Genomic DNA, 22,202 nt, shown 5'->3' with positions numbered 1-22,202 from the left:
CTTTAAATCTAATAAGCAGCAGTTTGTACATATGATCTATTTATTTAAAGCTTAAAAAGTCCCTCCCTAAGTGCCTGCTTTGAGATGGAAAGGGAACTGTTTGAAACTTAAAGAGACTATCCTCAGGGAATTGCGATCCTGCCTGCCCCCAGTGAGGGAACAGAGAGGCAATGACCAGTTTTGGGGTTCCAGCCAAATAGGGTAAGGCTCCTTTGCCTTTTCATGCATCAGGATAAAAGAACTTAATAAAAAAAAAATATCAAGCATTACTTCAGTTAAGAAGACAATGTTGCTGCTTGGGTAAATTAAAAAAAACACAGTTGTTTAAGCAAATTCAGCTTCACAGGTAAACACAATTCAGTTCTAAATATTCAAAAGTCAGGAAACTGCAAACTTGAAATTGTTCAGAAAGACCAGGGGGACACCCCTGAAGTGTCTGCCTGTAACAGCTCTAGCCAAGTGCAGGCCTGTGTCCCGGGGAAGGCTCAGCAAAGCCAAGCACTGGCTCTGTCCCATCTCACTCACACCACTCACGCTGGTGGAACTCAAGAGTCCCCTTACCTTCTCTCCTCTGGTCTTCGAGTCTTCCTTCTCCTTCTTTCTTGCCGCTGTGATAAACTCATTAAACAAGGCTTCTCGATCTTTCATCTTTTCAATTGCCTTGAACCTCGAGTCTTTAGCATGCTTGGCTGCAAATTCACTAAAAGTAGTTCTGCAACAAAATGGCAAGTGAACTCATTTGGCAGAGCTGTCTGGGCTGGGAGGCAGGTTCAGCAGGGAGGTATTTCCTCTGCTGCAATATATGCCAGAGCACAACTGACAAAGACCCAAAAGGCAAATCCTATGGTCTCACTAGAGTTGCTCGACCAATGAACTCTATAAAAGGAGTCAGCACTCACACAAAAGGTGTTTGTCAGAGACTTACAAGGGTAGGTTGGTTTGTTCAGATACAGCCACCTGCAGAAGGGGCAGGTGTAGAGAGAGACTACAGTGCAACCAAGGAGAAGAAATGAAAAAAAATCTCAGTTGTCTACAAAACTCTTCTTTCCTTTTCTGTGGGTTAGCAGTTCAGCCACCAGTCTGTCCAGGTATTTCATAGCTGTGAAACTGAAAATCTCAGGTGCATTCTTGCAGCCAAACCATGCTAAGAGTTCACCACGAAAGCCAGCCTTTGACAGAGTCCCCACAGACCACAGGCTGTGCCAGCTCTTCCCCCTGCAGTGCACATTGCAGAGCCTGGCTCAAACCACACAGGGCTGAAACCCCTTCAAACACTATGGGCAGAGGCAGCAGCACTGGGCTTTCAACCCCTCATCCCACAGCGTTTCCCTGACCGTTCTCTCACCTCCAGGGCCAGATTCCAACCTGTGCAGTAGGTACATTACTGCCACTTACCTCGGAAAAAAATCACTACTGTGCTTTTTCCAAGCTCTGATGCAAATCTGGCCCCAAGAATACGTGAGACACTTATAATCATACGAATGTTTTCATCACAGCATGGAAATAATTAGACTTGGAAAATCCAGCCTACTGTTGCTGTAGGGTAAATTGAAACAAGAAGAGAATTTGGTAGCTTATTCAAAAGGATTAGAAAGTGAATGTACAGCTAGATTGAAGAACAAGAGCTGCTCAAGTGAAGTGGAACACCAACTCTTGAGCATGTTGGACTGAGATAGATGATAAAAAACCAGTCTGGCACTCACAGAAGTACAGCAATATCTTTAGACAAACACTGAAACCAGAAGACAAAGGATAAGATTAAACAAGACAGTATTTCAGCTGGCATTCTCTTTCCCACCCCAGCCCATAATCAGGTAAAGAATCAGTCCCGACACGACATACTGAAGATATGCTGAAAGCTGAGGATACTAAAAGCTAACATAACTGTTTCTTAAGGCATTTCCATGCCTCCAGTCTTCCAGCCTACTACTGAGTTATTAGTCAGCTCTGAAGCAATTTAAAAGTTACCCCAGTACTGCCACCAACTTCCAAAATGAGTCACTGGAAAAAACTGAGCTGAAGTGAAACAAATGATCTGTTATTTCACTGGAAAGAATTAATGTCAGAAGAGCCAAGAGATGCTGAAAGAGGATGCTTTGGAGCTTATCTGGTGACATAAGCACGTATCTCATGACCTCTATGTCAGAAGCTGTGAAACAAATAACGCCAGCAGTGAAATCTTGAACGTACATTCACTGTCATCCCCTCGCTCTCACTGCTGCCAGTGGTCTGAATGTGAGGGGGGTGTAATCAGTGCTGTATTAAAGCAACCAGAACATTTTATCATATCATCATGGGCATAGTTTGTAACAAGAAAAACATCCCTTCAGCCCCCTCCAAACCCAAGAAACCTCCCTAGTACTTCTCAAAGATTTATTAAGAAGAAACAGGGTTATTGAAGAAACTTGTGGTGGATCCGAGGCATTTCACACAATCCAGGCAGCATGCTGGGGATTTCTTCAACTTAAAATATGTAAACCACAAGTTCTATTATTTCATGGATTAGGTGAATACAAGCACACAAAGGAAAGTTTCAACAATATCTCATCATTTCTCTCCTCTCTGCCCATTTTGAACAAGGTTAATCAACCCAATACCATCCAACACACTGCATCCTAGTAGAGCTTGTGCAGATGAACTACAAAGAAACTCCTACCTTGGATTAATCTTTGCTTCTTCCATCATTTTCTTGAAATCCTCCTTGGCCTGCATTATTTTATTTTTCTTCTCCTTGCGCTCTTCCTCTGCTCGGGTTTTCACATACTGATCAAACACCTACAGAAACACCAGTCACCACAGCAAACACACAAGTGACACAAGAAGCTCTAAGGATAAGGGAGGAAAAATCCCACTTCTTTCCTTCTCTTGTTTCCTTTCCTCTCACCACAGAATCAACACAGAAGAGGCAGAAATCTTAGAGACACTTCACATTTCAATATGGAAATGATCCAAGCTGCTGCACATGCACAGTGCTGTACCTAACACACCATCTGAGACCTGGAAGAAGTTCCTTACACATTCCAGTTAACATTTCCTGGGTCCCGTGTTTCAGACACTTCCCATGTTCTTGAAGCTTTCCATTTCCCTACATTCACTCAAAGAAAAGCTGCTGAAGTGAGAACTTGCTTAACAATAAAAATGCACTTTAGGTTCTCCCCAAACCACTTTTTTTAAAGAAAATAGCTAGATTACTTATTATGCTAATACTTTGACAAGATACTGATGACTCTTACTATTTCGTTCAGGTTTCAGCAGTGCTCTTAGACATGCAACTTCCACTCTGTTAAAATATGAGACCTTCCAACCACAGGAAATAAAGCAACTATCAACACTTTCCCTTGCTGGTTTCTTCCACTTCCAGGCAAACCATAATCATGACAAAAATCCCTTGCAGCCCTAGTTAGTCTGAAAGGTTTGCAGAAACAAACACTGAGGATTCAGATAAACCGGTAGCAGCTGTGCCTGCACGGGGAATGAACTTAAATTTTTTACCTGTTTCCTTTCTTTTGGGTTGAGCAGCAAATAACGAGGATCAAACACGATCTTGTGCAGCTCTTTCTCCCATGTTGAAAAGGCAGAGACCTTTAATTAAATGAAGATAAATATATAAATTATACAGGAGTGGTACCGTTTTCCTTGAAAACACTAAGATGTGATGAAAAGAGGAAACCAAACTCATCTGGGAGTTTTCATCACTAATGGATGACAGAGGCTGTCACAGGAAGTCTCAACATCCATTTCCTCTGAAAACGTCCAAAGAATAATACACACTTATTTACTACTGCTGTGTGACATTAAGAATAAAATGTACATCGAAAGAAAGCCTTGAGAAACTTGTATTCCATAGGCAGCTGAAACCACTTCCATTTTTTTTGTTACTATCCAAATTTATATTAAACCAGTCTAAAACTGATTGGCATTAAGCAGATTTCAGATTTAGTTAACTAAAAGCAAAAAGTCTCCCATTTAAGGATAAGACTGTACAGACTAGAGTGGAAATTGCTGCTTTTCTCAGTAGGAACATTTCCAAAAATATTAAGGACATGTCCAGTTCGTGTGTCCTATTCATCTTCCAATGGCAATTTCCACTTAGGTAATTACTTAATTCGGAAAAAAAAATGAGGGGGGGGAAATTATCTGTCTTGACCCTGTCATTTCAGTTACACAGAAATCAAAGCTTTGCTGTAATTGTAAATTTCTTTAAAAGCTGGCATCTTTGAATTCACCAAGAACTGAGAGCTCTGTCCAGACCTCCCTCCCTCCCTTCTCTCTCACACAGTTCTGATCTGAACCTCCCTCTCCCCCTCCTCTCACACACACAGGTTCCTGACCCCTCTTTCCAGCAGCATGTCCTTGAACTGCTTCATCCGAGCCTCCAGTGGGACGATGGCTCTCTCTCGAGCAGCTTTAATCTCAGCCTCCATAGCAGCCTCCTTCTCAGAATCAATGTCCTTGATATCATCTTTCCTGAAAATACCCAAACATGAAGTGTAAGCTGAGAAGTAAGATGCCAGCCCAGGAGGTCAGAACCTAAAGCACTCCAGGACAGGGTTGGTACCACTGATCATTCCAGAAGAACAGGTTTACAATCCATGAAAGCCACTCTCAGAGGTGGACGTGAATGCTTTCGCACCCAGAGCTCAGGAGCCAAGTTATTCCAAGTAACTTCAGTGTCCACAGATGACTTCAAAGCAATCAGCAGTGTCTGGCTGCATTCAGAGGTCTTACCAGACATGCAGCAGATTTTACATCGACAGCACTAGTTTTCTAACGATTTTTTCTGGACCATGAGGCACTAAGGGAGTTTGTGCAGGTTGGGAACACCTCACAATCATGATACCAAGAATGCTGAACATGGGTGAGACCTCACCCATCAAAAAGCTTCAGGATAAGTGTTCTGATTTAGGTTTACTAAGAGCAAGTGCACTTCATCTCAAACAAACCCCTAGCCCTTACTGCTAACAGTTCCACGATCCTCACTAAGATGACACAACCACAAATAACACGGTAAAACCACTTTTAAAACAGCATAGATCACTTCCAAAAGGGAAACCAGACCAAAAGACATAAGCCAAATTTGTAAACATTTGTAACAGAATGAAAATAGAAGAATCACTGTGAAAATCTAGGTGGTGAGATATTTTGACCATGAAGTCTTGTGCCCAAAAAACACAATAGATGCAAGCTATTTAAGACACACTACACTCAAAATATTCTGAAGATTCACCAACTTACACCATTTATCTCCATTTCAAATGACTTCCAAAACATATGCTACTCCTCTACCTGTGAGATCGCACAGGTCTCAGCTATCTCAGGAAATATCAAATACCTGAGCTGCTGAGCAGCAGAATGCTGATGACTCTTCACCAACCCTCTCTGTTCCCATTCTACTCTGCTGGACACAACACACATGGCTCAGCTAACAAACTTCAGTTATTTTACACAGATCACTCGGTATTGAAAAAGAAAAAACTTACTTGCGCTTTTTTATTTTAATAGGCTCATCTTCGTTTGCTTCCTCTGTGGCTTCATGCTCTTCTCTAACTGTAACAGATTTCAATAAGACTTTAGATTCTATAGTGATCAAAACCTTTAAACTTATGCGTGAAACCTCATGCACAAACCCAAGAGAACACGTGCAGCAATCGTGTTCTGGCAATGGGAGATGATGTGGTTCTCAGTCACTTTCAGAGTAACACTGTGGGAATTTGGGGACAGGACAGGTGCACTTTAGCCAACTTGAAATTTAAAATGACAACCACTGAGCTCTTATTTTTAAGGGAAAACAACTCAGGCTAAACAGTCTAATGAAGCACGTTTGGATCTACCTGATTACCTGCACTTTGTTCTCCTCCATCTACAAAGCCAACATGTCATCCCAGGACCATTTCCTAGGACTCAGGCCAGAGAGAAATCTCATCTTAGCAGCCTTTTGAACGTTTTCTCTCTTGGCAGCTATTTCCAAACTCTATTCCAACTGGTGATCTCAAAGTCAACTTCTCTTCTGTGAGAGCTTGTTCGTACATTATGATTGATCTTTTCTGGACTCTTTCTTATAAAACAAATGCAATCTCTTTTTTGGTCAGTAAAAATTGTGGGGTTTTTCAACCCGTTGGCATTTAGCAAAACAATTAACCTTGCTAGTATCTACTTTCTTCAATGGGCTCTCTTTTCCTCAAAGGACTCTGCAATCTGCATTCCACATTTATACACCTTTTCAGTATGTCCTTACATTTCTGTCACTTATATAAATGTTACAGGCTTTGGAAAGCAAAGTGGCAAGTTATATTTATGCTTCCTGAGAAGGTGCTAAGATTGCTCTTACTAAGTTTTTTTCCTTCTTCCATTCCCTTTTTGTGAGGGGGTTCTTGAATGATCTTGTCCACATCAGCTCTCCCGATGAGGTCGTCGGGCCGGTCCCACATGGACAGCCGGGTGGTGGGGTTGTAGAAGAACACGCGCTCGTCCCCAGTCCACACCACGCACCTGGAGAGGGAGCAAGGCTCGGGTTACCCTCACCCCCTGGGCCCTGTGACGTGTTCACACATGCTGGTCACATGCAGACCCAGGTTCCCCTGGCTGCACAACTGCCAGACACTCCTACTGCCCAACTGTGACCCGAACTGCTGCTTTTCTCTGCTGCCAGATTTGAAAATACAGCAGCTGAAATTTGAAAGTGAAATTTTGACAATACAGCACACTAAGAGCACGCTCTCCACACACTGTCACTCGCTCTAACTCCCCAGCAAGAGCCACGTCAGCCCCACAGCAGCAGTCACCTACCACGGGGTGCCTGGAATAGGAGTGGTGGCTACTGGCTTGGCCTTCTGAGCTGCCTTCTCTTCCTCTGTCATCTCTTCCTCTTTTGGCTCCTCATGGAAAAAACAAGTTTGAGGATCAGACAATGACAGCTGGCTAATTATTTATGACACAGTAACCAACTTGTTTCACTGAAATCACACTGACAAGCAGCTTACAATGACACTTCATCCATGCCTAGAACAGAAGCACTGCAATTGCAACAGTAGCTGCTGCTCCAAAATCTCAATTCCAAAACCTCTAAGCATTTAATTAACTGTTGACTTTGGCAAAACCTTACTTAAATAAGCTCTGCATGAATCCCGGAAATCCAGAAGGGCCTGGATACAGGTGTAAGGCATATTTTCTGACAAAGGAATTTTAATTTATTCTTAAAATTAGTTTATTTGATAATGAGACACACAGTATGAAACAGTGAAAACCTGCAAAAACCTCTGTAGCAAAAGTCAGAAAACTGGCAACTACCTCAGAAACAAACAGGGTGGAGTGGCAGCAAAATCCAGCAACTGAATTCTGTGTTCTTGCCTATTAAATGATATTGAAGTTCACAGAAATCAGGATAAAAGATTTAATTTTTATTTAAACACCCCTTAGCATCCTCAAAAACTATGCTGTTCAGCATAGCAAAACACCTCCAAAAGGAAAAGTTACTTTTGTTTCCTGAAAACACCACAGCCCTCTCTAGGACATGGGTTCCTAATAGCCTAAACTTAGCAGTTACAGCACAGGGGGAACGTCTGAGTTTTGTGTCAAACTGTTCAAAATAACAAAGAAAAGAAATAGAGAAAAAACTATTAAATACTTCAAACATTCAGCACAAGCTGCATTTTCCGAGTACCATAAAATCAGTGAGAGAACACCACATCTATGTAATAAGCTAACCTCTGTCCCAAGCTCTTACTAACTTCTTAACTATTATGTATGTTTCTTTAGAATGTTCTTTTTTCCTATGTAAAAAAATTAACAAAAGAAAGAAAGATTTGAGTCCAGAAAGGGATGCTTTCAAATACCCTCAGCAATTTAAGAACTTGAATTAGTAACCATAGCTCCTGCCAAGCTGCCTGGGCTAAGATGCAGCCACAGCTGAGGGATGTGAGATTTCAGACTGGCTTTTGGGTTCAAAGTCTTTTACCTCCTTTATCAGTTCTTTTATAGGTTCTTCCTTAGACTCCTCTTCTTCCGTCTCCATTGGTAAAGGCTCCTCCGAGGGTTCTTTAATTGGCTCTTTGACCTTCTCCTCCATTTTTTCTAAATAAAAATAACAGTCTTCTTAAGTATTATTAAGAAACCACTATAGAACCACAACAAATTTCTTTTTATCATTATAGTTTTCCAAATACAACACCAACCCAAAGCTTCTTTTCAATATATTCTCACCACTTTCTGTCTCTCTTGGGCTTTACAGTGTCTGCTTATAAAGTCGTAGTTATCTCCTGTGCCAAGATCTACTTGGTACTGGAAAACGAAATATTGTGAGGCAGCTATTATACTAAAAGGTTGACTAAAGAGTACTAACAGAAATGCTCAACCAATAATAATTCTCAACCAACAGTGCAACACTGAAGACCGTTTTCACATTTTAAGTGCTGCGGACAAAATAAAAATAAAAATCAGAGACAATGCAGAACCACTTGGGGATTTCTCTACACTCATTTACAAAAAGTATAAAACATATAATCTTCTCTCAGCAAAATTGTTATTTGCTGCTTTCATCTCAGTAAAAAGAATTATTATTTAACCTGATTTATTAGGAAGACAGGCATTAATTGAACCAACAGTGTAAGTGTCCTGCATTTGTCTAAACAAATTCTTGTAGCTAAAAAAAGGAGACAACAAAAGGCACAACTGTTTGGATTTGCCTTCTTAAAAGGCAAATAAAAGTTCTTAATGAACTTAAAAGTTCTTTATGAACTGAGTAAGAGCCACAGGACTTTCTCCCCTTCCTCCTTATTTATGATACAAGAGCAATTTCCCTCCCATATAACATCACCCATGGATCTAATGTGCATTTATTTACATGAACACAATGTAGGGATGTGGACAGGGGGAGGTAACATTATTTTACTTCATACTCCAAATCTATTTACACATTTTGTTTTTTAAGATCTGAAATTCAGCACAATGATCTTAATTTTTTCCTGGTCTACAGCCCTTAGTGTAACTGACCTTTCTCCTCAATCCCCCTCACTTTCTGTCGGCAACTGGAACCCTCTCCAACACTCGTGCAGGGAAGGTATTCACTTTCTAATGGCACAGGAACATGCAGTTGCCCTAGGCACAGGATTTGGAAACAATTCCAGAACCAAACACTCTTACAGTACAGTGGGAAACACGCTGCAACTTTCAGGCTGAAGACCAGCTCATGCAGATCCTTATACTCAGAACTTCAAAATATTCTTAAGGGAGAGCCAGGATTAGAAACACTCCCGCTCGTACTTTCAAGCACAACCACTGCTGGCCTGAGCCATGTTCGCAGTATAAAGCTACAGTAAAAAAACCCAAAGTACCTTTCTCCTTCAGCTCTTGGGGTTTTTCCCACGTGGACTCCAGAGTCCTGTTGTTGTAGTAGTAGGTCTTTCCATCTGCTGTCTTGTACTCTGTCCACTCGGAGACGGCGGCGGCCCCGGCCAGCGTGGCCGGCGAGGCGGCGATGGCCACCTGCGGGTGGATCATGGGCACGATCGGGGGGGCCATGCCCGGCAGCACTCCTGGCACAGAGAGAAGGAACAAGCACAGAAACTGTGAGTGACCACGCAGGGCCCGAGGACCAACACCCAGCACGTTACTGACTTAGCTCACAAATATCCAACCCATAGAAATAAACAGAAGGATTGGTTTCAAAGTTACACTGGAAAGCAAGGCACTGTTACCAAATTTCCTTCCTGTGTTCTGCAATCAGTGATGCCCATTCCCAGGCAAATTGGATTTTAATTAATTAGTGTAATTCTGCAAAGCACAAAGCTTGATAGCTTTTACACATTTATTCTACTGTTTTAAAATTAGGTTCTCTATTTATTAGAAAAATCTTTATCAGATGCCTGCAGCAAATAATTGGGGTTAAGTCCACTCCACTGCTTAATTAAGCTGCTGTATGAGACATTCCTATTGCTCTTAAAAAAGGCAAGAGTGGATTGAATTTGAGCCATAGAACACAGAACATAACTCTGATAAATCTTAAATACTGGCATTAATTCAGAGCCTTGGATAAAACCTGATGAGAATTAAACAGTATCAGATTGTTGGGTTTGTTTAGTACAGCAAACGGATTAAAAAAACACCATTTTATTGAAATCCTAAAGCAAAATGGCAAGTAAATATCCAAAGATAGGAAAGCCAAGATGCTGCAGTATCCTATTATTTCTCCACTCATCCCAACAAACTGAGTTTAATGAACAGATTTGGAATGACAAGTTCTAGAACAACCAATTGGATAGGACTGGAACTTCAAGATCATAAATTTGAGCCTTTAACATTGAAAAAGTCTCATTTTCAATAACTGAAATCACACATTACACATTGTCATAACGTGTTCTCAGCGAGTGACTACTCATAAATCCACAATTGAATATGAAAGTTCACACTCAGACACACAGACACGCACACAACATGCGAGCACAGCCAGCCACTGCACATGTGGAGCAGGAAAACAAAAATCCACACAAGAAACTAGGAACTAAGTATGGGCATGAGAGTCACAGTCATTACAGAACTCAATGGTTACAGAAAACTGTATGGGAGTTTGGGTACAGAATAAGCTGACACTAACAGTTATTTGGGGAAGTTATCTCCTGACCAAATATGATATTTCATTTATACTGGTTTTGAAAATAAAATAAATGTAATCATTCAAGTGGGGAAGCAAATAAAGAAATAAAAGAAACAACCACATTCACTACCATGCCAACTTACAGACAAAACGAACTAGGATGGGTTTGGAAATTACCGGTCTTGGTGGTAGCGACTGTCTTTACATACGGGCAGCTGACTATTTGCATCATTGCTACACCTGCAAAACGGATAGGAAGCATGTTGGAAAGCTGCCATGGGATGTCAGCTACCACGGGCTGCTACGACTTCCTGCCACAATTTGGAATGCCATTTGAAGCTGGCAGAGAAGAAGCCTTCCAGTAAGAAAATGTGAATTACTTTTGCTCCAACATTTTATGCCAGATCAAATATAGAATTAATTTTAAGCTGCAGCAACAGTCTCTGCCTATGTTAAACCAGCTGCTTAGCAAGTTATTGGGATGTCATTAAAAAGAAAAAATTCTCAGGGGTTTAAGTTCATCCAAGGGGGAATGCAGCTCCCCTTGTAGGGCAGCACCACAGGAGAATATCCCACTACTGGGGCTGCTTCCATAGGCAGCCTCTGCTGGGACAGACCTGTGGGGAGCAGCAGCACAATGAAACTCAGGCTTTGAGGTTCCCAGTCTGCTGCTGCAGTTAGAGAGCAGAGTAAGGGTAGAAAGACAGGTCTGAACTAGTCAGAGCAGCAAAGCAAGGCAGGGTGGACAGCCAAGTGCAATCCAGAGGGAGAGCTGAGGGTACAAGGGTCATTACAGCAAGGCTGGACGTGAAAGAAAGGGGTTAAAGAAATCAAAGCAATGAAGCTGCAGACAGAGGTACACAAAGCTGCACTAGGTCAGGGGCATTCTCTTTATTTTTCATTATCAAGAATGGCATGAGCTGAAAATGCTTTAAAAGCCAAAACTCGCCTTAAAAGAGTTGGCACCATGCATTGGTCTGCTCTCCAGCTCAGTAAGAAACGATACAAAAAGACACAAAAAGGTGAGCAGCTCATCCTCTTTGATCAGATCAAAATCAGTGGGAAATCAGACAAGACTGAGGGGAATGCATTTCCAAAACCTCCATTTTGGGTGTAGAAGGCAACTGTAGAAGTGCTCTCTGGCTGGTCGAGCCTGGATAGTCAGAAACTGAAACACTTCCCTTCAAAAGATCAAATTCATCATGTGAGGTGGGAAATGCTCCAGCGGAAAGTGAAATTAAACCCCTGTTTAAAACCAAAGTAGTTTCTGGATTTGGTCACTACAGATCTAATATGCAAAGCATACATAAATACTGCCAATTTATTTGAAAATAAATTTGTGGGAAGACAGAATTGTAATTTTTTTTTTAAATACTTTGCATGAGAGAATTGCAACTAGTTTTATTTTTAAAAGTATTGAATTGAGACATAAAAACATTGACTCAAACAGCACTGATTGAAGTGTTTGTCTAAACTGGAAGAGTGGTCATGTTATGTACTTGACAGTGGATCTGAAAATTCGTTTTGTTAAGGAAGTTACAGCATGTCTCCAACGTGAGTCAGTACAAATAACACTATCTGGGGATCGCTGGAGCCAGGGATGCTGCAGCACAGATTAGACTGAGCAAACATCCAAGCTGCTTCCGCTGCCAAGGTCATTCCCAAACATAAAACTGACTTAAAACATAGGAATTGAGAGAAAGCAGACTTACTTTTTAAGATCTGAGATTATGAGATATCACTAACAAACTCTTCCATTACTCCTTCTTACTGCAGTTTAACATAGAGATTAACTTTGAAATCACTTGACAGTGGCATTGTTCAGCTCTGTCCCTGCAACTTCAAATCCTCTGGCTGATATCATACCTGGTTTCAGCCATGGGGCTGAAAGCCCCAAATATCTACAGACTAACCTTCATAAGACCTGACTTCACCTGATATTGTCTTGAAGGAATTTGACTTCTCTTTTGTTTCTTGTTATTGTAAACTATTTTACTGTTTTCCTTTTCTTTTACAGTGTTTAAAAACCATCACAACCAAGTCTAGTCAGAATTAGCTGAAAGAAGCTGACAGATTTCATTCTGTAAACTGAGCAAACTGATGAATCAGAGCCACTAGGGCAAGCAGCACTTTGCTGCCAGGTGTCCTTCCTACATGCTGTGGGTTCCACCTGCAGCCCAGCTCACAGGGAGAACTGCTCAGAGCCAACACCTCTTACCAAGGAAGCTCTGAAAAAAATCATTTTCAAAAATGAGTTTAGGAGATCAATGTTCCTACTCTGTCATTGCTCCTGTACTGTATTACTCCCAAAACTTTTTGATGGAGAGCTCACAATAAAGCCCAACCTGGGCATACACCCAGAATCTCCATTTCCACTGACACTGCCCTCCACTGTTCTGACCATCCCATTTTACCCAACAGGTCACACTTGCATTGATTATATCCCTCACAGTGTGTAAAGACCCCTCATTCCATGCTGGTCCCTTGCTGGCAAGGTTAGAAATGGCAGCTGAGAACGTTCAGCCAATTACCTTTAAGGCTTAACTGTTTTTACTATTCTTCCAAACCTCACAAATAAACAGACTTCTTTCTCCTACCCTTTATTCATTTGTTGTTCAGCCTGGAATATCACGTTCAGAACAGTACTTGTTTCCTGGTTTAAACCAACGAGTACTACTGTGATTTCCTTTTCAGGCCAATACAGATTAAAGTAGCTTTGCCCAGTTATTTTAGAAGACTATTCTAAAAGCAGAGGCAGCTAAAAGCTGGTGCTCTCGTCTAGTCCACACTTCAATTGCTTTCAGGCTTTTTTCTCTGATCAAAGGAGTGCTCTGAAGGGTTACTTTTCATCCATCCAATTCAGTGGGGAGGTGAAGGCCTCCCTCCACATCCACTGGGTGGCTGCACTAGGAGGGCAGCAGGGAAGTCACCTCACTCAGCCTGTACAGAGAGTCAGAAACACGAAGATGCTGCTCAGAGCTGCTTCTTTGTCTTTTTAAATCTGAAACTAACTTGGATCCAACACAACTGCAGTCTCCAACCTCCCCCTGTAACACAAAATCATCAGCTCCTGGTGTATGTTTAGTGCCCCTGTGCACATCAATTTTGTATCAGAACAGGAACTCCACGGATTCCATGCAAATGAACGTGGTGGGTAAGTGCTAAACATCATTAGTGATCTCCTGGGAGGCCCTCTGCAACTACAGACAGAGAGTCCAACATTCTGCCAGCCTAACATTCCTTCCTTAGGTATATAAACACTTCATAAAAATTTAAGAAACTATGATATATGCAGAAGAGGTGTGCTGCCATCTAAGATTCCTTCTCTATGTTCTTTAAACCTAAAGCCTGTGAATAACAACACCCTGGCACCCTAAATGCCTCACTATGGTCCTCAGGTCACACCTCAACCCTCAGCATCCAACCCAATGCCTGCAGCCTGGGAACTGGGAACACCTGATCTCACTGTGGTCATGATTTCCATGGTAATTCTTCCTGCTCATCCATGTCCTAGTGAATATTTATGAACAAGACTTAAGGTCTAAATCAAGTAAGTAGAAAAAAATTAAAGCAATATTGCAATTAGTAAAAGATAGTGCTCAATATTCTCAGTTAAACAGTACATGTTTAAATGCAGCTGTTTTCTGCCAAGTATAGCAAAGAACAACAAGTCCAAAAAATATATGTTCTTCGTTAATTAAAAAGTCTGTCTGCTGACCCTGAATTCTTTCAGAGATACTCTGAGGAGAGGATCCAGGCAAGTTCTGTACACAGTGGACACATGAGCGCAAACAACTGACAACATGGACATGTAGCAGACAAGACAATTACAGTTTGCCAATTTACCTGGAAGTGGAATAGGCATGCCAGGAAGGGGGACACGAAATGGAGGTACCATTACTGGTGGAAAAGCAGGAATTGCTGCAGTTGGTTGAGGTACTGCATGAGGAACTGCAGGAGGCAATGTCTGTGGGACTGGCTGGGGTACAGTCTGCACAGGTGTAGCAGAAGGAGCAGAGGTTGAAACACTGACTGATGGTGTGGCAACTGAAACACCCGAACTCGGGGTCTGGTCTTGTGTGGTAGGTGCTGATAAAAAAACACAAAAGAACACCTTGTATCTTAGACACTGCAATATATTGCTGCAAACATACTGGCGCTCTGTTTCCCGGTAAGTAGCAGGTATGCTCAGATATAACCAGCAGGAAGACACTCCTGGACAAAAAATACTTTGCCTTCTCTGGAACATTAAATATTCACAAAGAAAGTCAATTTCCAATTTCAATTTGTCCCATTCTTTACACCTAACGTGTCTCTACAGCAGTAGCAGGGCTGTATCAAAGGACAAGCACAGGCTGAAATGAGGTTCTATTCCGTTCAGAGAAACATAAAGGGAAGGTTACAGCAAGTTTCCAATGGCAACAGGCTGTCCTTGTGTTACATGAACACAGGTTCTGCTTTTAACAGCAGCAGCATGTGCGTGACAGCAGTCTGCCTTATAAACTATGCTGGGCTGCGCCCCCAGAACAGGAAAATGTCAATATAAATGTGTAAATAAGCACGGAAAAGGAAAATACTTTTCTTCAAGAGCTGCAAGAACTGTCTTGGTCTTCAGTGCTTCCCAGCAGGAAAACACGTATCTGGCATTCAGTTCCATAATCCTTGCAGCATGACTGGTTTCAATTTCAAATTGTTTTAATTGGGAGCAAACAGTCTCACAGCACAGGCCAACAGGAACTTGAGACGTCTGCTTAAACTTGTAAACTCACTCTGTAAGATTTTGTGCAGAGGAGATGGGAAAAAGAAAAAAAAGAAACCACACAAATTTACAGCCATATTCTAAGGGGCACACTCTGCATTTTCTATTACTACCAGAAACATTCCAAACAACATACGAGTATTAGCATATTTAAATAAAGACTTTTGATAAGCATTTCAGAAAGGGTGAAAGTTCTTAGCAGTGCCTAACATTTAGGGAAACAGAGCTGACAGTCAGTATGTGATTTGTAAGACCTAAGTCAAATCAGTACAAGGCAAGAATGAAGCTCAGCCAGAAATCCCAGGGTCTTTTTACAGGCCAAGTCTAAGAGTTATAAAAGTATTTATATTATAAAATTTCATCACCTAGGCACAGACACCAACAGTAACAGTTCTTGAAAGCAAAGACAAAGTTTAGCAGATAGAACAGGTAGAAGTGGAACAGATTGTCAGCATTTAACATTAGGAAATTCAAAGAGAAGGTGCATAAAGTGCTGGTCCAAAGCATGACTAGCTCTCCCCAGCCTGACACTGGGTCAGGAGCTAACATTTACCTCCTACCTGACTTGTCACTCAGCACAGCAATCAGAGCAGACCATAGCTCAATACAGTGAATTAAAATTATACCGAATTACCCTTCAAATTAAACAAAAGCCCTAAAACACTTTGAGCAATAAAAGTTCCCTGCTGCTTTAATGACATGTCTTCCCTGCAGCCTTAATGAAAGCAGAATTGGACTGTTACCTAAATTTGACTCCCTTTCACACACACATTCTGAAGTTCAGGTTAAATGGTGAGTTAAGCTTGACTTGTCTCACCTGTTACAGGAAAAAGATGAATTCCAGAGAATGCAGCTCTACCCCACAGCAGGAGCTGGAACAGCCCACCTGCTGCACACTCTCTGGCCTGGCTCAGTAGACAGGTCTGAGCCAGTGCAGCTCCAACGCCCCGTGTCTCAGTGCCAGATTCCTACTCAGCACCAGTGCTGTCTGTCTGTGGCCCTGCATGCAAGGCAGGATGCTCTCGAGCTGCTCCTTCCCCTGCACACCTGGCTTTGGGCACTGGCCTCGCTCACTGCTCCCAGCAGACAGACCCTCAGCACTCAGCACACACCTGTGCTGACACGCACTGAGGCACCGGGGCAGCACACGTGGGCCATGCTGCTGTGTGCACAGCCATGCATTTCTGTGCCTGCTGCACAAATTCAGTCCCCCTTCCTAAGTTGGAAAACGCCTACAAGCAAAGGCTCAGTCCATGGAAGCAGCAGTAATCTCCAGACTATCATTCAAAGGTCATAAATGAACAAAAATGACTTTCTTTTTCCTCTTTGTGGAACTCTAGAAAATACGAACTGGGAAGGCTTAGGCAGAGGAATAATGCTAATAAAAGAAATACAGCAAAGAAGCTCTATTCTGTAATCAACCAATGCTCACAGACCAGCAGCTCTGAGACTCGACCTACAGAAACAGATTCCGTGGAGAAAATAGGGAAAAGCTGAACTCCTACCTTAAATCAACGTTTCTTGAGAAACATTTTTAAAAACAATTTAGCTCTATTTGTAGTCAAAAGGAAATAGATGTGTAATAGCTCTGAGATGATGTGATAACAGCAGAAGAAAAATACACAAAGACCTGAAGAATTCTGAGACTGGGGAGAAAAAAAGTTTGCATGCAAGGTTCTTCTGGACTAACGACTGTACTTTAAATTCACACTCCATGCTGAAACAACTTCGTCCTGAACACCCAGACTTTGCTGCAGCAATTCCCCATGCAGCAGCCCCACCACCTGCTCCCACCACTGCGAGGCCTGAGACACCTCGGGTACTCACTGGAGTTGGTCTGGGACACGGAGGTGGCCGTGGTGGTGGTGGAGGTGGTGGAGGACTGCGTGCTGGAGGAGGTGGATGGAGATGCTGCAGGCGCAGGGCTGCTGGTGGTGGGCGTGGAGGCCCCCACGGCCTGGGCCTGGGCCGCCAGCATTGGTGTCAGCTCCGACTGCTGGATGACCTTGACCCCGTCTGGCTTTGTCCACGCCGACTCCCGTGTCCGTGCGTTGTAGAAATAAACCTGAGGGAGAGCGGCCCCGTCACCCACAGCATGCGGCAGGACGGCTGCCCTGACCCCGGGGACCCCAGCCCCCGGGGACCCCAGCTCCCGGGGACCCCAGCTCCCAGGGACCCCAGCTCCCAGGGACCCCAACTCCCAGGGACCCCAGCTCCCAGGGACCCCAGCCCCCGGGGACCCCAGCCCAGTGCCTGCCTGTGTGACCGGGGCTCACGGCAGGACCACCCACGGCCCCCATCTCACCTTCCCATCGGGAGTTTTGTTCTCTACCCAGATCTCCTCAGCTGGGGGCATTGCTGGTGTTCCCGGCGCAGAGACCGGCGGCATTCCTGGAGGGAACATCATACCAGGAGGTGGTGGCATGCTACCCATGGGAGGAGGCATAAATGGTGGTCTCTAAAGGCATATAATAACAATAATGATGATAATGGTAACAACAATATAATTTCAAGAAGCTTTCCTTTCTTAGAGAACCAAGAGCCACTACACCAGCAGTAAGGACCGCTGTGCCAGGCTTGGAAGCTTCTCTAACAATCCAACGCTCCCAGCTCAGGGAATGTGCTTCCTGCCAACCCCCGACCCGTGGCAGAACAGCTGAAGCCATCACTTCACTTCTGAGACGCAAATATCAAGGCACCTGAAAAAGGTGGCCTGAACAGAAATGTGGTCAAAGAAAAGTGTAAAAGTCCTCTCCTGAAAAGGAGAAAATACTCAATGCAAGGAAGAGAAAGAATGGAAGAGCTGCTCCCAAATAGCTGCTGCTCAGACATCCCTATGTGTGAACCAAATATCCCAGAAACCAAATGATCCTCCCAGGAAAGAAATGTTAAAAAGCCCTAAATTTCAAGTAAGCACCCAGTTTGTCAGCACAGCTGAGCAGTGGGTTTAATTAGAACCCATTACACTCCTAAATTTCCCACTAATTAAAATTATAACTAGTGCCAATTAAAATAAAAATAAGATGAACTTACATGTTCATTATTGCATGATAAGAAATCCTGACCTGTCCTGCATACACTTACCCAAAAGCCTGAACTTGTAATTCAAAGTACATTCAGTTCTTTCATTTTACTTTTTCATTTGGACTGTTTGAAATTCACTACATGCAACAAGTACAGTGAACACTTCCCTGTAAAAACAGTTGACAAAACTCACAGAGCTCTTTAGCTTACTCTGCAAACACCTGAACAGCCCTAATTATCCCCATCACTCCAGCTCTAACTGAATGACAAATTAACTACTACTTAGAAAGGAAGCCAAGAGTCATGGATGGCATTCTACACAAACAAAAAAAGCCCTCAACTCAACTGCAGCCTGCCTTCCCTCCCTTCTTCCTCCCCAACAGCTCCTGCACCTGCTACACCATGAGCTTCCTCTTTCTTGCCCTTACAACCTGTATGAAGAATCCAGTGAGAAGCTCACTTGCCATCTGCTTTCCCCAGTGCAGTAAAATCACATGGGGAGTCAGTGCCAGGAGTGCAGCCAGGGTCCCAGCACATCCCGAACCCTGCCCTGAGCACAGGCCCTTCACCACCTCACCTGCCTCTGCACTGGGCACTGGGCAGGGAACGACGCCCTGAGTGTGGAGCAGAGCACTGGGCCAGCACAGCCTGAGACACCCAGCACAGCTGGAGCTGCTGAGGAGCTGCAGAGCTCACAGCCCCTGTGACAGCCGGGAGCAGCAGCACACCCTGATGGGAATCAGACAAATCAGGGAGATTCCCACAGCCAGACCTGCGATTCAAAGTACCTCTAGTTGGTTCTTCAAACTGTAACTACAAATAGTGGATTTAATCCATTATTTACAGCACGTGGTACCATTCAGCTCCTCATCCTGCATACAGCCCACACGGCACTTACACTGCCCACAAAGCAATTAAATAACAGCACAAGGCAATTGAAACAATCCTTCAGAAAGGTGCTGTCCCTTGCAAACTGTTCAGGCCTCAGAAAAACAGAGAAAAGATCTTAAACCATCTATCAGTTTAGCAGTGGAGGAGCTGAGCAGAAGCTGTATTTGCACACCACAGGTATGCAGTGGTGTATAACACCACACCTGAGCCCTGTGTTCTCCTCTTGCCTTGCTGTTTCCTTCACCCATTTCAATGTTCATTCTCATCCTATTTCCAGACAATCACAGAATCAATTACATAGGAAAAGACCTCCCAGACCATCGAGTCCAACCCGTGCCCAATCCCCACCCTGTCACCCAGCCCAGAGCACTGAGTGCCACATCCCATCGTTCTCTGGACACCTCCAGGGATGGGGACTCTAGCACCACCCCGACCCTCCTTTTGTCCAGGCTGAACCCCCTAGATCCCTCAGCTGCTCTCATCAGACCTGTGCTCCAGACTCTCCACCAGCTTTACCGCCCTTCTCTGGATATGCTCCAGCACCTCCATGTCCCTCCTGAAATTGAGGGGCCCAGAACTGGACACTTCCACGTGTCAAAAGGAACGAAAAATCCCTAAATCCCACCTACACAACCCAGGGGAATTCCTTACCTGTAGATGTGGAGGCCCCATGGGCGGGGGGATCCCCCCCGGCGGCGGCATCGGGGGCATGCTGGGGTCGAAGGGGGGCCGGCCGAAGGGGGGCCGGGGGGGCGGAGGAGGGCCCCGCATCATCCCGAAGGGCGGGGGCGGCCGCAGGAGGGGCGGGGGGCCCCGCAGCACCGCGCTGGGGGGCGGCGCGGGGCCGCGGAACCGCAGCGCCTGCTGCTGAGCCATCCTGGGGAGAGAGGGACACAGGGACACGGGTCACCGCCACCGCCCGCTGTGACGAGGAACCGGGAAAAAAACAATAAACACCAACACGATGTGCAAAACACGTCACGTTTGAGTGGGTAGATTCAAGTGTGCAACTATTTCAAGATGTTTTTCTGTTTCACAATTCAAGGTTATTAGTCCTCACTGGTGAATTACTCATGAAAATGGATAACCACGGCTGGGATGGGGTATGCAGCCCCTGGGAAGCGCATCCTTCCTGATCTACCGAAGCTCCCTGAGCACGATCCGGTGCTCTGACGCCGGCCTGCAGGTCCGTCCCGAGCCTCTCCGGCCGGTCGTGCCCGCTGGTGTCGGATCTGCAGCACCAGGGAGCACCAGGAGCTCCTGCGTCCCTCGCAGGGGACCCGCGGCAGGGCCTGGCCCGCCCGCGGCTGTCCCCGCGCTGAGCACCGGGCCCTGCACGGGATCTCGGAAAACCCTTGGCCTGCAGGGGCGGCAGGAGCGGCTCTGCGGCTCCGGGGGACACCTGTGCCCACCACTGGGGCAGCGCAATACAATGGTCGCATGAGGACTCAGACTCCAAAAAACCGAAGGTTATGAGACGCTGAGCGCCGACAGGTTTATCCGCACTCCGAGCGGACCTCCCGGCACCCGGTCCCACCGTCGGGAGCGGCCCCGGCCCAGTGAGCGGGAACAGGGCCCGTCCCGCCGCACGCGGGGTCGGGAATGGAGGCGGGAGAGCTCCCGCCGGCCCGCTCGCCCTGCCCCGCCCACCCGGCCCCGCCCCAGCTCTCCCGGCAGACCGGCGCCGGCCCGGCCCCGGCCCGCCGTACCGGAGGTCGGTGCCGAAGCGCTCGCCCGCCGCCGCCGCCTCCCCGTCGCCGCCGCCCCGCTCCGCCATGGCCGCCACCGTCGCGCGCACCCGCCCCGCCCCGCGCAGGCCCCGCCGCGTCCCATTGGTCCTCACGCCCGCCCGTCAGTGCGCGCGCGGCTGAGCCCGCCACGCCATTGGCCGCCGCACCCGCCGGCTTTGAATGGGGGGAGCCGGGCGCGCCGCGATTGGCTGCGCGCGGGCGGCCCGCGCCGCTCGCGCCTGGGGTCACGTGAGGCGCGACCCGGCGGGGGAAGCGGAAGTGACTCACGCCGTAGGGGGAAAGGGAGGAGCCGCATCCAATCAGCGATCGGAACCACGGGCGCCAATCACCGCCCGCAGCCGGCGGGGCACGCCCACCCCAAACCAAATAGGGAATGTTCCGCCCCATGACGTCACGGGGCCACGGAGCCAATGAGCGATCCCGGAGCGGGGAGCCCGGCGGCCGCTAGGGGGCGTGTGCGCGCGGGGGATCCGGGGAATCCGGGGTGTCCGGGGGATCCGGGCTGTCCCGGGGATCCGGGGTATCCGGGGGATCCGGGGTGTCCGGGGGATTCGGGGGATGCGGGGTGTCCCGGGGATCCGGGGTGTCCCGGGAATCCGGGCTGTCCCGGGGATCCGGGCTGTCCGGGGGATCCGGGGTGTCCGGGGTATCCGGGCTATCCGGGGGATCCGGGGTGTCCGGGGGATCCGGGCTGTCCCGGGGAATCCGGGCTGTCCGGGGAATCCGGGCTGTCCGGGGCATGCGGGGGCTGCGGGGAGCGCGGGGGCTCGGCCCTGTGCCGCCGCGGGCCAGGTCCGCAGCCCTCGCTGGAGGCAGCACCGGAGGGCCCGCCCGGGGAGCCCGGCACACGGGGAACGGGAGGAGGAACGGGGCAGCGGGGGAGGCACAGCGGGCTGCACCTGCCCTGTGCCGGGTGCCTGGAACCGGCACCGTGGGCACGGCACGGAGCCGCTCCTCCCGGGGCGCTCCGGCTCGGCAGCGGCACTGGGGAACCCCAGAGCTAGGGCTGAGCGCCGCCGGCACCGGGAGCTCGGCGCTGCTGCCTTTGGAATGGATGGGACACCGAGCACTGCTGGGCCCTGCCGGCAGCTGCAGCGCCCGCTGCGAGGGAGCAGCCGACGGGCGGAGAGCAGGGACGTGTTCCCGGGACACGGTCCTGCGGCGGAGGACGCCAGAACCTTCCCGGGCC

At 46.4% G+C, this 22,202-nt stretch overlaps 1 protein-coding gene across 5 annotated transcripts in view; it reads right to left on the bottom strand.

Moving 5' to 3' along the window:
• Positions 1-21,123, bottom strand: part of TCERG1 (transcription elongation regulator 1) — a 29,144-nt gene extending 8,021 nt beyond the window's left edge. The window contains exons 1-15 of one of the 5 annotated variants that reach the window (XM_063413840.1): positions 20,972-21,123; positions 19,914-20,139; positions 17,653-17,805; positions 17,175-17,412; positions 14,435-14,677; positions 10,766-10,828; positions 9,330-9,530; positions 7,955-8,070; positions 6,787-6,872; positions 6,329-6,489; positions 5,481-5,547; positions 4,332-4,467; positions 3,493-3,582; positions 2,657-2,775; positions 562-712 (exon numbers count right to left, since the gene is read on the bottom strand). In XM_063413840.1, the coding sequence (XP_063269910.1) occupies positions 562-712; positions 2,657-2,775; positions 3,493-3,582; positions 4,332-4,467; positions 5,481-5,547; positions 6,329-6,489; positions 6,787-6,872; positions 7,955-8,070; positions 9,330-9,530; positions 10,766-10,828; positions 14,435-14,677; positions 17,175-17,412; positions 17,653-17,805; positions 19,914-20,139; positions 20,972-21,039 (2,118 nt within the window). In that variant the 5' untranslated portion in view covers positions 21,040-21,123. Of the gene's footprint in view, positions 1-561; positions 713-2,656; positions 2,776-3,492; positions 3,583-4,331; positions 4,468-5,480; positions 5,548-6,328; positions 6,490-6,786; positions 6,876-7,954; positions 8,071-9,329; positions 9,531-10,765; positions 10,829-14,434; positions 14,678-17,174; positions 17,413-17,652; positions 17,806-19,913; positions 20,140-20,971 lie in introns of all 5 variants that reach the window. The other 4 variants (XM_063413839.1, XM_063413842.1, XM_063413843.1 and 1 more) reach the window with 4 other exon arrangements.
• Between the last annotated feature and the right edge of the window lie 1,079 nt (positions 21,124-22,202).

This window comes from Prinia subflava, chromosome 16 (assembly GCF_021018805.1).
Source record: "Prinia subflava isolate CZ2003 ecotype Zambia chromosome 16, Cam_Psub_1.2, whole genome shotgun sequence".
In the NCBI taxonomy this organism is placed as follows: Eukaryota; Metazoa; Chordata; class Aves; order Passeriformes; family Cisticolidae; genus Prinia; species Prinia subflava.
This window is presented reverse-complemented; position numbering and strand designations above follow the sequence as displayed.